Here is a 16226-nt window from a genome sequence, read left to right as displayed (position 1 = left end):
TGTGTCCTGGCCATAATAGGAGGCGGTATTTGTTATGCTTTTGATGGACACTCTAATGATGCTTTATACTTTTATATCTATTTGAATTTGTCTGTGTAAGTTTGATTCAATCTTTGAAAAACATTTTAAACGCGGCATGATATCGTTGTGGGTTCAATGTAACTAATCGCGAAGACTGTATGGAAAAAAAGTTGTAATAATTAACGGTGCGGTGACCCTAAGACTAATAAAAAAAGTATTTAACATAATCAACGGTGAGGTAAGTATTTTAGTTTTCTTTTGTTTTGTTACATAAGCAATAGGGGTATATAAGACATACTTTTTATAAAGCCAGCACGCTCAAAAACTTTTCACTTTTCGCTATGTTGACGTGAAGTTAAATCGTTAAAACTTTAAATTTATGCCATTCCACTGCAGTTTTGGCTAGACAGTGTTCTAATATTGATTATTCTACCCCTTTACTATCCCTTGCCACGCATTAGGACCCCAAATTGCATGAACACGTGTTACTATATCTATGGATTGCTATCTATAACCCTGTTCATTAATAATGCAAAAATGGGCTTGAATTTTTTTCTAACATATGAAACGCCAAGATCCCATAACATTGTCGTGGAAAGGCGTCAATAATATGACGCGTAATAAACGTCCAACATTGCCAGCCTGTGAGTATCCAAGATCACAATAGGTATAGCTTCGACAACGAATCGCTTTTTGTCTCTTTATCACTCTTCCACATCAATGGGACAGTGTCAGTTGCGTTTCGATTGCTGACGCTCCGTAGCGCGCGTCAGCGATCGTCACTTTGTCTAGGCTAGGCGAGCAGTACCTACAGTTTACATTGGCTAACTTTGCTAGGGATATTGTCTTAGATATTGTATATAGAGATATATGCCTGTTCATTTTTTCGACTACAAAGGGTATACATTTTTCACCTTATTGCATTGTAATAAGGTGAAAAAGACAGATGACGCTCAGAACGCTCAAAGGGTTAACAAACCGTTCAAGTACCTACCGCCCTTAAACCTACGTGGATACGATCAGGTCATTTTAATTAAATTTCCTAATGACTCATAACTATTAGTCGTTACAAATATCTAATGGCATTTATCTTACGATTATCTCTAAATAAATAATAGATAATTTATTAATTTATCGAAAAGCATTACCTTAAAATGTCATACTTTGTTAGTAGCTAAACGTTTCTCAATTTAATACTATCGGATTTACATCAAATAGTTTCATTTTACGAGTTATGATTATAATTATACGGCTCTCATATTTCAATAAACCAGTAGCTATTAATTAACGTTTACTCATATATCTCAATTATGTCGCAACAAAATTATTAAATTACGTTCTATTTTAGTTCAGTTCGAGTTCGATAATTTATCGAGTGTAATTTTCGCCCGATTTTAATGAATTGAGTTTTATTTCGATACGCGCGGTTTGTTTTCGATTAACTGCTCTCACTATCGAGTTGGTCGGGAGATTCCAATTACTATCACTCGCCTGAACCAATTTAAGGTGACCTTCAAATAACCGAAAATACAAAGTAAGAATATATTTAGCGATATAAATAAAAAAAAACATTAAAGGGCGTGACGACGTAATGACTCTGTTGAGTATGATTTGACCTAACGTATGATTCGGCAGGTTTCCTCAGAACCGCTGAAACCTTTCAGCCAGACTAGCTGGTATACACTAAACGTCAAGTCAGTCTTCCTACATACGTACTGTTAAATACTCTACGTACGTATAGGCCATTTTCTGCAAGTCGACCAAGGTAGCGCTACTCTACACTCTACCCAACATACACTCGGGTGCAAAGAAATCGGACCACCCCTGCATTTTTAACATTTCTTCAATTTCTGTAAAAACTGTAAGCAAGATCGCGATGTGTTATATACCAAATGAAACCTAAGGTTTTCCTCTACAAATTCATATGCTTTTCAAAAGTTTCCGTCCAACACTTTCAGTTTTTCAGGGCTTCGAACGTTGCTGCCCTAAAAATGCGTACATGGAGTAAACCGTATGCCTAACGGGAAAATTGTGGTTCCATGGAAAATCAGGAAAAATGAAAACAATTTTCAGCTTTTCAGTAATGTGTATTGCCTCCTCTAGCCCTATGATAAGCAATCATGCGGTTTTTCATTGACCTTATCAATTTTACCTCGACTTCTTGAGAGAAGCCCGCCCATTCTTCTTCAATTGCATACCGCAGCTCCACTAAGGTTTCAGGGGCGGGAAATCTGGCCTGGTCTCTTCTTTTCAGTTTGTCCCATAGGTGTTCGAACTGGTTCAGGTCTGGACTTCGTGCTGGACAATCCATAACCCCTATGCCGACCTCCTCCGGGTACTCCTTAGTGATCCGGGCCGTATGAGGTCGAGCGTTATCTTGCATCAGGATAAACTTGTCGCTGATGAACCCGCGAATGGGACCACGTGTCCATCTAGGACTTCCTCAATGTACCGACGAGCAGTCAAACCACCCGGATTCGGCATGGTACCTGGCCTGTGATAAAAACAATGTCCGTCTTCGCTTCCAAGGAAATGCCTCCCCAGACCATTATTGATCCTCCACCATAGACAACAAGTTCCTCGATTCAGCATTGAGAAAACAGCTCTCCAGGCCTTCGGTAGACTTGTGCCCGTCCATCATTACCGAATAAAGTTATCCTGCACTCGTCGGAACAAAGTACGGTCCTCCATTGCTGGAGCGTCCAACCTTCATGTTCCTGAGCGAATACGCGTCGTGCAATTCGGTGGTCTGTGGGGAGTTTTCGGCCATTTGCGGGTCTGTGTGCTGTCAATTTCTTTTCTTTTAGTCGTCTTCTAACAGTCCATCGGCTGACATAAACAGTGCTGGTCTCTTAAAGCTTTTGCTGGACCTGAACAGCGTTCAGTCGACAATTTCTTAGAGAGGTAACAACGATAAATGGGTCATCTCTCTCTGAAGTACAGCGAGTTTTGCCTGTTTCGGGTCTTCTGGAGAGCCTATGGTCCTTTTGAAATCTCGTGACACACACGTTGACCTGAAGACTTCCATAAATTCAGTTAGCGAGCCACTTCACGCTGACTAAGCCCACTTTGCAACAGGGCAACTGCTTGACCAGCTTCAGTCTCAGTGATAACCATTTTTTTCTCAGTTTTTCAGGTCAATTTGATGAGACCAGTGTTCAGGAAGACGTATCAATTACGGAGGATGTATAAACAATGGTTATTACGGGTTTTATGAACAATGGCAAGTGCTCAATTGGAGGGCGGTGATTTCCCCGCCCACATTTTACCCAATATTCACCCCCACCACAAACTGTTGGTGTCATTTGATAGGGCAGAAAATTACCTATCACGTGGTATTAAATTTTTTGAGGTAGGACTTACACTTTTTACAGTAATGGAAAAAATGTAAAAATGCTGGGGTGGTCCGATTTCTTTGCACCCGAGTGTAGTTCATCTATGAAATCTAGTAATTGTAGCAATGTCTTCATGTTGCATAATGCCTACAATTTCTAAAGGTGGTTCGGTTCTTCATGTTTTATAGGTATTGAAGCTTTATTTATAAGCATTACCATGAGTTGCTATCGAAAACATACATTACATTACTACACTCGCTAGCGTCTAAACGCGGTTCGAATAGATTTCTATACAACTGGTACCATGAGTCAATCACTCGCTTACTATACTCGCTAACGTAAGCTCGATCCATCGTGTAGTTAACGTTTCGATAGGGATTGGCCTTGGAGTGGCGCGCCTAACTTCACATTAGAACCCTATCTCTTTTTAACTACACTGAAACAACGGAATAGGACGATATTTAAAAAATGTAAACATAACCCTGCTAATTTAAAACGTCATGAAACAGTATTATTATGTAAAGTGTTAGCGGGTTCTTGTATTAGTATTGGTTAGTTTGCCAAGCAAGTCAAGTAAAAATATTATTTATTGAAGTAAGCTTATAATGGTACAATGAACAATATTGTTTTTTAAAAACTACTTACATTAAATTAATAAAATAATGTCAATCAATGTTCAACAGTTCTCAACTTAAGTTTATTTTGAGTGAGTGTTTGAGTGCTGAAGTATCCGATGCGTCCTCCGGCTGCTTACTGCTGTTCTGTGATCTTGTGTTTCTTATCGTGAACTAAAAGCGTACCAGTATTTCACAGTTTCGACTACTAGTCGACTTTATGCAAAAGTAAGTACATATCTACTTTAAACAGGCATTTCAATGATGTATAATTATAATTACTTTAAATTGTACTACAGTCGCCCTAGTTTATTATGATGAAATATTTTAGTTTCAAGTGGCTAACAAAGTATTCTATGCATATGTTTATTCTATTCTATTCTAAGTACCCTTTGCCTTTGTATTAACAGGCACAATGATGACCTCTGCAAGCCAAGTGACCTTAGCTTCTCATATTCGGCTTGTTATTTTTTTGTTTACGTCATATACCTAGGCAGCCTTCGCTAGCATATCCCAAATAATGCCTTTTTGACATTATTTCCATAAATAATGATAAGAAAATATACTTTAACGCGAGTTCTAATAAGATTTCACGCTCCAAAATGCCAGTGAAATAGATTACTACAGTCGATAACGTATTGCTCGATAGCGTATGTCAAAAATGTGACTCATGGTACCGATTTCTATAGGCAGCCGTTACAAACGTAGTCGCTAGCGAGCTAAGTAAAATACCTATCGAAAAGTAATCGCTAGCGTTGAACTCATACTGCCGATTTTTAGTTCCACGAGTGACCGCCGACGGCGCTGTACTATTCTCCATAGAAATCTTTTACGCACACGCTAGCGAGTATCGACTGCGTAAACTCATGGTAATGATAGGTCTCATTATGCGAATGATTGAAGTAATGTAAACAAAAATAACAAATCAGTGTAGTTACAGCGTTTACTATCGTATCACATGTGACTAAAAGCATGAAAGTATTTAATTTGGATCATTTGAATCGTGAAATTTGATATAGCGTCGGTGACGGGTCTGGTGTTTGATATAAGATCAATATTATTTGATATTTTTGAGAAAGCTTCCGCCGGCTACTTTCTTTACAACAATGTAATTTTTTAAACTTATTTTTAAGTTTTGTTTACCAATTGGAGAGCGTTCTTAAGAACGGCACAACAATATTTTTCTACCCTGCTTTATACCGACATTTTGACACTGTTTATACGGCAGCCTGAGGTCCGACTAGCAACTAAACTCGGGAATTGCTGTATGCACTAGTTTTTTCAAAAGCATGATTTGACCTTTCAATTCAGAGGGTAAACTAAAGATTAGGCAGTTCTATTTTCCCGCGATGTATTCCTTCGCCGAAAAGCGACTGGCGTATGACAAGTGACATTTCATAACTAAGCTAAAACAACTTCTAAGAGATAGGCATTTCTTTTCCTCCTATGCTCCTTCTTTGAAGTTTTAACTTACAAAGGCTCGCCGATCAAACCACAAGTGATTCGATTGTGGACATTCAGCCTGACTAAACTAAACGTGCTTCAGTTAACCGCAACGGAGAAAGTCCGACAGACGGCCTGTCACGGACAAATGGTTGACTTCAGGCCCTAGAGGAGAGTTGTATCAACACAACACATATCTATTTTGTATCAATCTTGTAACGTTTTTGTTACTTTATAGGGTTTTTATGTTAAAAATGATTCCACGTAAAATATTATCCATACTAATATTATACGAGTATAAAGTGTGTGTATCTGTTTGTCACCGACAACATTACAATGATATTGTAACGTGGACCAAATAAATATCCAAAAAAAATACCGATAGGTACTACACAAACGACTTCGAAATTACAGTTCCCATTATTTTAACCGAGGTTAATGACTAAAAAATTAAGCATTGAAAGCAAATAACCAACGCCAATATTTATGACCTATTTTTCTTATTACTCTGGTAGCTTCTCATAAAACTAATTATGCCAATACAATGTAACTACCAATTTGAATATAGTTAGCGTTTTCCTCTCGCTTTTCCACTGCAATATGTAAAACAGTTGGTACAAGCGAATAAATTAGTGCCCAGGTTGGCATTCATACGGCCCAGCCACGACATTGGACTAAGCGCGGCAGCGGTGAGCGGCAGCCATACGTGCGAATGAAAAGTCCCATCGCTGTGTCTCGCTCTAATGTATGGCCGCCGCTCACCGCTGTCGCGCTTAGACCAATGTCGTGGCTGAGCCGTTAGCGGTTGCAAATACCTAAGTTTTATGTAATGAAATGATACACCCATTCGGGCCACGTTGCTGCTTTAAATGCGTTGTGTACAGGAATTTCAAATACGAAATTTTCTTGCTTGGATAAATGTATAGTGGAGATTATTTTATTTTTCTCTTTAAGTTCTGTTAAAACAACAGAGCCACTACACTACCAGACAAAAAATGGCGCACTACGTCAGAAATCAATTTAAAACCGCCCGCTTGTATGGCGAGAACCCGCCCATCGGGTTCTCCGGCATCTGAGCAAAGTTCACGAGTGCCCACCAGACGGGTTCTTGGTGTCGAACATGTTAAAAAGACAATCATTTACTGTAGTTTGTCTTAGATAAAGGAAATGTGTTGTGGCCTTCAAAACAGCTGTGTAATCAGATGGCCACTTCTAATGACACTCGTTCTCGTAATGTGTCCACTCTGTTGTCGGGTTTTCCACTTTTATCATAATAGGTGTTTAATGTTTGCAATTAAACCGATAGGACTTAGTTTCCGTGTAGGAACATACAACACAATACCTATTTACACACAGTCAATAACAAAAATACACTACTTAAATTAAATAATATAGAAGTTTTTGCTGATGCTCCCACGGCGATTCGATTCACACTTGCGAAGCCCTCGATTTTCAACCATGATAAAGTGTTATTACAGAAATAATCGTTTTATTCGTTATTTTGTTAGTAACGTTACGATTGTCTACGGGCCCTTTCAAAGATACCTAGTTAAGTCAGATTTGATCCGCGCTTTGTATTTCTATTATCATAGCGAAGGCTAAAAATAAAATAACCAAGGCTTTAAATATCGTAGAAAGTATGAGCACATTTTTCTTGTTCAGAATTTTTAGGACTACAGGGTGGCGATGAGGTTTGAACTCACGATTTTTTTGAGTCTTGCCCGTTAAAGGGTTATAATAGTCATAGTAAGAAATCGTATAACAGGCCCTTTATAGCCTCAGACTTCGACTTGCTAAGTGCTTGGAACATTTTACCCAGACCTGGGTCATTGCCATTAAAGAGGATCCAATAGAGCAAGACCTCTAGAAGGTCAACAATTTCACCCTAAGATCCTACTTACTAAAGAAGAAGAGAGGTCCAATAATACCGGTAAGAAATGAGGATACTTTTTGCAACGTTTTTTAAGCTCTTGGGGATGTCACGAAGCTGTCATTGGTTGACAAAGAAATTGATTTGAATACATTAAGTATGTTACAGTTTAGAGCACAGACTTATCTTTTGTCTCCCTTGCACTTATACAGTTAGATACGGAGAGTTATTTTATTGTGAATATAAACTAAGAATAAGTGTGAAAAATGATAGGCTTTCGGAACAGTAAATATCATAGAATAGCGCCAAAGCCATTGAACTACGAAACAGAAAGCTATTAAGGCGCATACAATTTTAGATTGGAATCATGGGTGTTTCCTGTGTTGTGTTAAGGCCAATCTCTTTGCCGTATATGGGTGGGGTCGATGGCCACCGAATATCGGGCCCGGCAGTGATTTTAGCACTTGATGTATGAACCGATCGTCGACCAACAGAAAGATTCAGAACCTCTATCAACGTGGAAGTTGGCAAAGGGGCCAATTGGGTCTGTGACGCAAAACCTTACAATTTACAATTATGTATAACGATTTGATTTGATAAACCAAGCTCCTCAGCTTGCTGAAGATGATGGTCATGAAACGGGAATTCCTGAAAGGATCTACAATAAAATCGAAACGGCATGATGAGTGAAAATGGAAACATACACATTACACAGACACACGCTTGGATCTCTGTTAATAATTGGTGTTTTCAACCATGTTTTATGGCAGCACTAGTAGTAACTGCAAAAATGGGAATCAATGAAAATGTTAAGCACCTATATACTTAAAGGGTCAAACGTCTTTAATAAGCAATATATTACCGCAGGTCACATGGGTCGTTCTTACGTCATTCGGCCACATTCTTCGCCAAGGCCGATGCATCGAACGCTCCATCGCATCGCAGCACATTAATTACCTTCATTACGGCTATTAGGACTCATTTTATTCACAAAACTCTACTGTGAACTAATTACTAGTATAATTTGAACTGAGGTCTCGTAGGAGTTATCGCGGATCGGAGATCTATTATACTGGTATGCGAAGCAAAGCTTTGCGAAAAGCACATTTACATTTTAAGGTCAGCTATAGAAAAAAACAGACAATTAAAGCAAATTTTCCGGTTTGCGTTAATGATACCCATTTTTCACTATTAAGCGAATAATAACAATGATATGAAGCGTTGATACAATTGAAATTTGTAAAAAATAGACACATGCGAAGTATTTTAAGTCTAAAAGATATTTAAATTAATTTAATAAAACATTACCTACTGGAACGACGTCGAGTCAATATTATTTACAATAAAAAGAAAATGTTTTTGTCTCATGTATTGGTTAATTAAAACAAGCGATAAGTTATCTCTTTGACAAGACATGCATACTAAGATTCTTAATTGGGCTCGTTTACAGTTATTGTATGTTCACACAATTAAGGCTGCTTTCAAAAAATACGTCAAAATAATTTATAGTTTTAGTCGGTGAAATATTACACTTTCCGTTATCCAATAGATTTATTTAATTCAAATTTCAGTTAGAGTATCTTATTATCTTGATTTTTATAAGACTGGATTTTTGAAAACTAGGTCACTAAATTAATTATGAATTTTTCTCCAATGCACGTTTAGAAAAACTCACGTATAGAGCTGAATTAGTCGATCTTATTTGTAAAATTTGGACAATTTTGATTACTAAAACAGGTAAATTTATAATTCGTATACCCTGTACTACAAACTTCTCAGACTACATTTTTATTATAAAGTTTTAAAAAAGAGTAAACGTGGCTAAGACGAAATCAATTTTTTTCAGAAATTACCTAAAATTAAGTGGCAATTTCTTTGAAAATCTACATCACATCGAAATATTTTTTGTTTTTAATTAATCTGCAACGTTTACTTAAATTGCTGTTATGCCTTAGTGATTATAGATTGCTATTATTTATTTTTGACAATTTTATGAAAATGAGCCTTCACCGGTACAATTATTACCACTTTTGGACATTTTCTCATTTTTGTTAGACCAAGTAGAAAAAGTCCTATAATGTGATATATATATTTGTAAACTACTCGCAAAGCCCTTTAATTTGATACTACACACGGTATGACCAAGCGCTCGGTTGCGATTTCAATGTTTTTCACACGAAAGCCCTCTTAAAACATTCTTACAAACTTTTTTCAATCTGGATTGAATTGATGTTTGTAAAACGGATAGAACTAACCAAAAAATATCATAGAAAGAAAACTACAATAACTTTAGATATGGTCGAAGTGGAAAAGATCGACTATATGAGAAGACAGTCAAGTTGTTTCGACGCGACGCGTATAATTGCGTCTGTACAAATACTCGTCCTTTCTGTTTATATCTAAGCAATACATGTAATCACGTAATATACAAACACACAGATAAATATTATCATATGACGGTCTTCAAGTAGTTCAGTAGTCAGTTTTATACGCCGGTCTTCTCTTCTCAACATTAACCTTAGTTCAATCGAAACAAATGCGATCAGTAGGTATGCATTGAGTTTTTTTATTACGTTTTTTAAATATTATTTAGGGACTATCAGTTACAGGATTATGTTAGCTATTTATTATATAGTTCCATCGCACCTTCGTATTTATGTATTCTTTTATTACAATTCTATTGGGTTGGTAAGAAAGTAATGAGCGAATTATAACCAATATTGTAATTTTTATTTAATTTATTATTTTAATCATTTATCAAAAATATAACGGCCTTCGTTATCTACTACTTGTCTCCATCGTTCTGGTAAAGAATGAATAGCATCGGCGAAGAAGTTCTTAGGTTTAGATTCAAAAAACTCAGCTATGTACTATCGTAGATGGGCTTGATCATCGAACTTTTTTTCATTCAAGGCATTGCTTAGCGATCTGAACAATGCGTAATCCGTAGGTGCCAAGTCTGGAGAGTACGGTGGATGAGGTATCACTTTCCAACCTAGCTCCAATAGCTTTAGCCGAGTCACTTTTGCAATGTGTGGGCGAGCATTGTCATGTAAGAAAAAAACTTTAGCATGCTGTGGACGATTCTGACAGATTTTTTGGTTTAAATTTTCAAGCTGATTACAGTATACTGATGCGGTAACAGTCATTCCACTTGGTAGGAGTTCCCGGTGAATAATACCATGAATATCCCACCAAACGGACAGCATAACTTTTTTCGGGTGAGGCTCTGTTTTTGGTGCCTCTATTCCTTTTTCGTTTGGAGCTAGCCACTGACGTTTGCGTGTGTGATTTATATATAAGACCCATTTTCCATCTCCAGTGATAAGATGGTCCAACCAGTTGAATGTGCGGCGAAAAGACAGAAGTTGTATGCAGATATCGGCACGGCGGTTTAGTTGATCTCTATCAAGTTCGTGCGGTATCCAAACACTGTATTTGTAGTTTTTTCCCAACTCGTGTAAATTTGTTTCTATGGTGACATGAGAGCAGCCTAACTCGGTAGCAAGAGTACGACTCGTTAGCCTCGGATCTCCTTCAATTAAGGTTTTTAATTTGGCTACATCAATCTTCACCGATCGACCAGACTTAGGTTGATCTGATAATGAAAAGTCGCCACTACGAAACCGCTGGAACCATCGTTTCGCCGTGGTCTCAGACACAACTTCAGGAGCAACACGCTGACATATATTACGCACTGCTTCGGCGGCTGAATGGCCAGACTGAAATTCATATAGTAAGCAATGCCTTACATGCACTTTTAATTCGTCCATTTTCTTCCTTATATTAGCTCGGCGACAGCTAGTGAATGACTGACGAGAAACTGTGCGACTCGCCCTTTATATACTTTCGACCATAGAAGATTCTAGAACTCTCTCAAAAATTTTATGTGGAATTCAATCGATCGCTCATTACTTTCTTACCAACCCAATACTTATAAGGCATTGAGTTTTGTGAGTGTTTACCGACAGACCAGATGCCTACCTGTCTGCGTTTCGTCAAGCAACACGTGGAATCAACGCTAAAATTAACTGAAGTACTTCTTCCCGTGATACCCTGTTTATTCTACCGTTTCCACTTGAGATTCAAGAGTAATAAACAGTTCGTTTTCAGGGGCGAACACTTGGATATGAAAAATGTTTATTTCTTTAAAACATACAGGAGAACTTACATTGATACTTAATTTACTTGCGCTCTGGTAGGCGGGATTCTGGATCACGGGAGTCGCGAAAACAGAACACATAGTATAAGTTGTGTTATCAAGACCCTTTTTCTCAGATCTGATAGCAAATTTGCGATCTCGCCGATCTCTCCCGTTACTCCATAACTTGATCTTCAGGGTTAGCACATGATTGGCGCGAGAGTATGCCGCCGCGAGATAGACTGCCCGTCCATATCCATATGTCATTAATACAATTAGAAAAAGACGTGTGATCTATCTCGTCAATTTGGTACGTTACTCAGGACCCATTATTTTTAAATGATACATAACTAATATATAATTCAATTCTTAATTAATACGAAGGTATATTATCAGGTTTTTCTCAATTTGCGTGTTGACTACTTTGTACTATGGTGTTGCCGTCATTGTAATAGTGATTATTAGTCATCAGATTGTATCATCACTACATCTACACATCTTTTTACTACTTCTATTCTATGTAATATGATATATAGCAATATAAGCCAGTAAGATGGCATTTTAACAAAGTATACACGTACTTGATATCAAAATTCTACTTGATTTGTAATAGCCACCCTATATGTTTTTTATAGATTGCATTGCTAAATTAGAGTAAATAATATAAGCACAATTACATAAATAATAATGGTTACAACTTACCAAAGAACGTTTACGTCATTTACCTATATAAAACCAGCCCAACCGGTTTTCCAGTGTACTAAAATATATAAGACTGATAGCCACACTTGTTCATGGGTAAAACATGTCAAGGAGACAATTACACACGCATTTTGAATACTAAAACATGTGGCTCAGAACAAATACCTCTTGGGTAATGTGACACATACCACATACATGTATGTAATACCTACATATACACAATATACACATATTGGAAAGGATGAGTAAGGCCATATTTTTATGTCACAGGATATAAAGAAATTAAAGAACAGGTTGTCTGATGGTAAGTGATCAGGTTCATGGACACCCAAAATACCAGGCGGTCCAGCACAACTGAACTCTCGCCCGCTAGTCCATACTTGAAGTCACGCTTGATGTATGGACTCGCGCGCGACAACACAAGTTGTGCTAAACAACACCCCCAAAGAACGGATGGAAAGAACACCCCCGGAAAGAGGGATTTATTTAAGATGAAATGTACATGCAGTAAATGTCATTAAGTTGAGCTTCCTCAAATAGTTTATTATTATTCTATGTCAAAAATGGCAAAAAAAAATATTGCAAACAGAAATGTTTACTTGCATCTTCAATTTTAATAACAAAAATCAATGACTATTCTTCTTAGTCGGTTCAGTTCAGACTTACCTCTGAAAAATATATGGACAGTAATATGTAACAAGGACGGGTCAATACAGGGTGTACATATTTTATGAACCAATTATCTCTGCATAAAGAAGTCTCCTGAACTAAATAGGTTAAATGTGTGTTCTTAGTGAACTACTAGTTGTTAATGTAGTGAACTAAAGAGTAAGGTAAACAATTTATCTGAAGAGTATAATGTAATATTTAATCATTAAAAAATACATACGTTTAGATCCACAGCGCAGGCTTCGTCATATAACAGTGTCCATCCACCTAAGATTTCGTCAAAATAAAACATTACCATAACATACAATAAATCTATCTATCTGAATAGAAATGAAATGGCTGAGTATGAAACAAAAAAATTCATATATAATAAATGGGCTGAGAAAACATAGCTTAAGTATATGATTTTTCATGTCAACCTCTTCCTTTAAGCTGGACTTTTTCACTGCAGTTCAGGATCAAAAGACATCTTATGAAGTATAGTTTAATTATGAGTTAAAATACCTATTGCCGCAGCAAAGGTGACAAACCAACCGGGGCCTAACCAGGGAAAGGTCATAGCGTAGTTACTGTGAATTTCTGTCCACCTAGAAAAGTCACAGGCAGAACCTAGTGTCTTGTAAACATACATCAGGGTTTTCATTGTGGGAATGAGATCCTATTTTTATAATTGTGTTTACAATCAATAATACTAAAAACCGGCCAAGAGCGTGTCGGGCCACGCTCAGTGTAGGGTTCCGTAGTTTTCCGTATTTTTCTCAAAAACCACTGAACCTATCGAGTTCAAAACAATTTTCCTAGAAAGTATTTATAAAGTTCTACTTTTGTGATTTTTTTCATATTTTTTAAACATATGGTTCAAAAGTTAGAGGGGGGGGGACGCACTTTTTTTTCCTTTAGGAGCGATTATTTCCGATATTATCAAAAAACGATCTTAGCAAACCCTTATTAATTTTTTAATACCTATCCAACAATATATCACACGTTGGGGTTGGAATGAAAAAAAAATATCAGCCCCCACTTTACATGTAGGGGGGGTACCCTAATAAAACATTTTTTTCCATTTTTTATTTATGCACTTTGTTGGCGTGATTGATATACATATTGGTACCAAATTTCAGCTTTCTAGTGCTAACGGTTACTGAGATTATCCGCGGACGGACGGACGGACGGACAGACAGACATGGCGAAACTATAAGGGTTCCTAGTTGACTGCGAAACTATAAGGGTTCCTAGTTGACTACGGAACCCTAAAAATCTACAAAATCTTCAAATATGCTTAGAAATATTAAAACAGTTTTTGTTAGGTACATATTTTATTATATTAGGTGCAAAACATGCCCGAAATTCCGAAGTATGTTCATAACTGAATCATATTGATTGATACAGACAGTATATTGGATACTAGTATGTATACCAATGATGTCAACTTAGTCAATAAGTGCTTGTTCTGCTGATTGTATTGAATTAATTAAAGTAGGAATGTGTCCTTGACAATATTGTTTTTGTGGAAGTTTTATGGAAACATGACACATTTAGAGCACTTTAACTTAGGTACTTTGTTTTTAATACAGTATTGTTTACTGTCACATAGTCTTTAGTCTTCATCTTTAAAATAATAATTGTTCAAGGGTCAAATATGGTTAGGTACCTTAATAATGTTTAATTATTTATTGTTACTAAACAAATAAATACTTATTTGCAAATACATTTTAAAATCTGGAATAAAACATACCCATACTAATCTATACTAATATTATAAATGGGAAAGTGTGTGTGTCTGTTTGTTTGTCTATCCTTTATGGCAAAACGGGGCGACGAATTGTCGTGATTTTTTAAGTGGAGATAGTTGAAGGGATGGAGAGTGACATAGGCTAGTTTTTGTCTCTTTCTAACGCGAGCGAAGCCACGGGCAAAAGCTAAAGTGTAGAAATAAATTTTGATTACTAGTGAAGTGACTGAGGTTATTAAATTTAATTTAAATACATATGTACATCCCCATCATCATGTACAGATAATGTAAATTGAAAAGATAATTAAATTATGACATGAATTTATCTTACATTCTAATTATATTACTTGCTCTCGGTACTTTACAGGTGCAGATACCTCATAAGCAATACAATACATTATTTACTCAACTAGATGTAGTAAATTCTTACTTCGATTACATATTGTATGTAGAGTGGCTGAATGACTCTGGGTCAAGTGTAATCTGATATCAGTTGGATTGGATACAAATCAACTTGATAAGATAATAAATAGCTGTAACGTTAATCAACTACCTTGGCATAATTACTTTGACACCTTGGTAAAATAATTCGCTTTTTAAAGTTGATAAGCACGCCCCCCCAAGCTAGGTTATTTTCTTCAAGGTAGACCGGACCACACACGGTTTAACGACGCAAAAACGATGCAATTGCTGTCCTTATAAGGGAAAGAATTCAAGATTGCTACGTAAACTGCTAATATTACTACTATTTTCCTTCATAGAATTAGAATTTGTTGATCAAGTATCGTAACTTATCCCGATCCGGCCTGGTCGCAATTTAGAAAATAGCTATTATTTTAAGAAACATTTACCTGTGAAAACTGCTCGCGGATTTCAGCCCTTTCCTCATCAGTCAATTTCGTATTGTCTGCCATTGTCACTAATGAATAATCCACAAAAACTAAGATCACAACATCTACCACAATCCTGCGATATTGTTCAGAGGTGCGAAAAGTATAAACTCGCACTTGTTTCACTTACACACTAAAGACGTATAAAAATATAAAAGATATACAATAATAATCACAGCACTAAAACTTTTCTGATATATAGCGTTTTTGCAAATCAAATACGCACGCCACTGGCAGCGTAATCACAAACATTCACTGCGAAAACGAACGGCAAAACTTGCTCGACCAGCCAGCCGCAGCGCAGCGCACCCTTAAAGTGTTGCCATATTTTGTGTTTATATCAATTTATGTCATAAACATTATAATTTAGAATGTTTTATTTATATATAAGAAAATAAGTATTGAACATTTTTTTAACAAGCAATTTTGTATTTTTGTAGTTTGTAAATAGCTTCATCGAGAAATAGAATGACAAATTTTATATGGCAATAATGACTATAGCGTCATCTAGTAACAAAAAAAAAAACTCTATTTGTAACTTAACTCTAAAGCCTAATCATTTTGCTACTCGACACTAGATGGCGTACAACTACTAAAGAATATCCTAGAATAATCAGGGTTTGTCATTTGAATGTAGAACCTTCTCCAACATTCTATCAGGGTTTCTCATGCATTGGGCCGCTCATCACCAATGATTATTTTTTATTATAATTAATGTTAAAAATGCTATAATTGATTATTGATATAAATATATATTTTGACAAACAGCTCAGGCCCCGTAGCCGAATGGCATTTCTCCGACGCCAAAC

General features: G+C 36.6%; 1 protein-coding gene across 2 annotated transcripts in view; it reads right to left on the bottom strand.

Moving 5' to 3' along the window:
• Positions 1-15712, bottom strand: part of LOC125237578 (plastin-2) — an 82121-nt gene extending 66409 nt beyond the window's left edge. The window contains exon 1 of one of the 2 annotated variants that reach the window (XM_048144705.1): positions 15379-15712. In XM_048144705.1, the coding sequence (XP_048000662.1) occupies positions 15379-15441 (63 nt within the window). In that variant the 5' untranslated portion in view covers positions 15442-15712. Of the gene's footprint in view, positions 1-13015; positions 13038-15378 lie in introns of those variants that run through there. The other variant, XM_048144706.1, reaches the window with a different exon arrangement.
• Between the last annotated feature and the right edge of the window lie 514 nt (positions 15713-16226).

The sequence above is a fragment of the Leguminivora glycinivorella genome, chromosome 21 (genome assembly GCF_023078275.1).
Source record: "Leguminivora glycinivorella isolate SPB_JAAS2020 chromosome 21, LegGlyc_1.1, whole genome shotgun sequence".
In the NCBI taxonomy this organism is placed as follows: domain Eukaryota; kingdom Metazoa; phylum Arthropoda; class Insecta; order Lepidoptera; family Tortricidae; genus Leguminivora; species Leguminivora glycinivorella.
The sequence above is the reverse complement of the archived record's forward strand: the minus strand, read 5'-3'. Positions and strand labels throughout refer to the sequence as shown.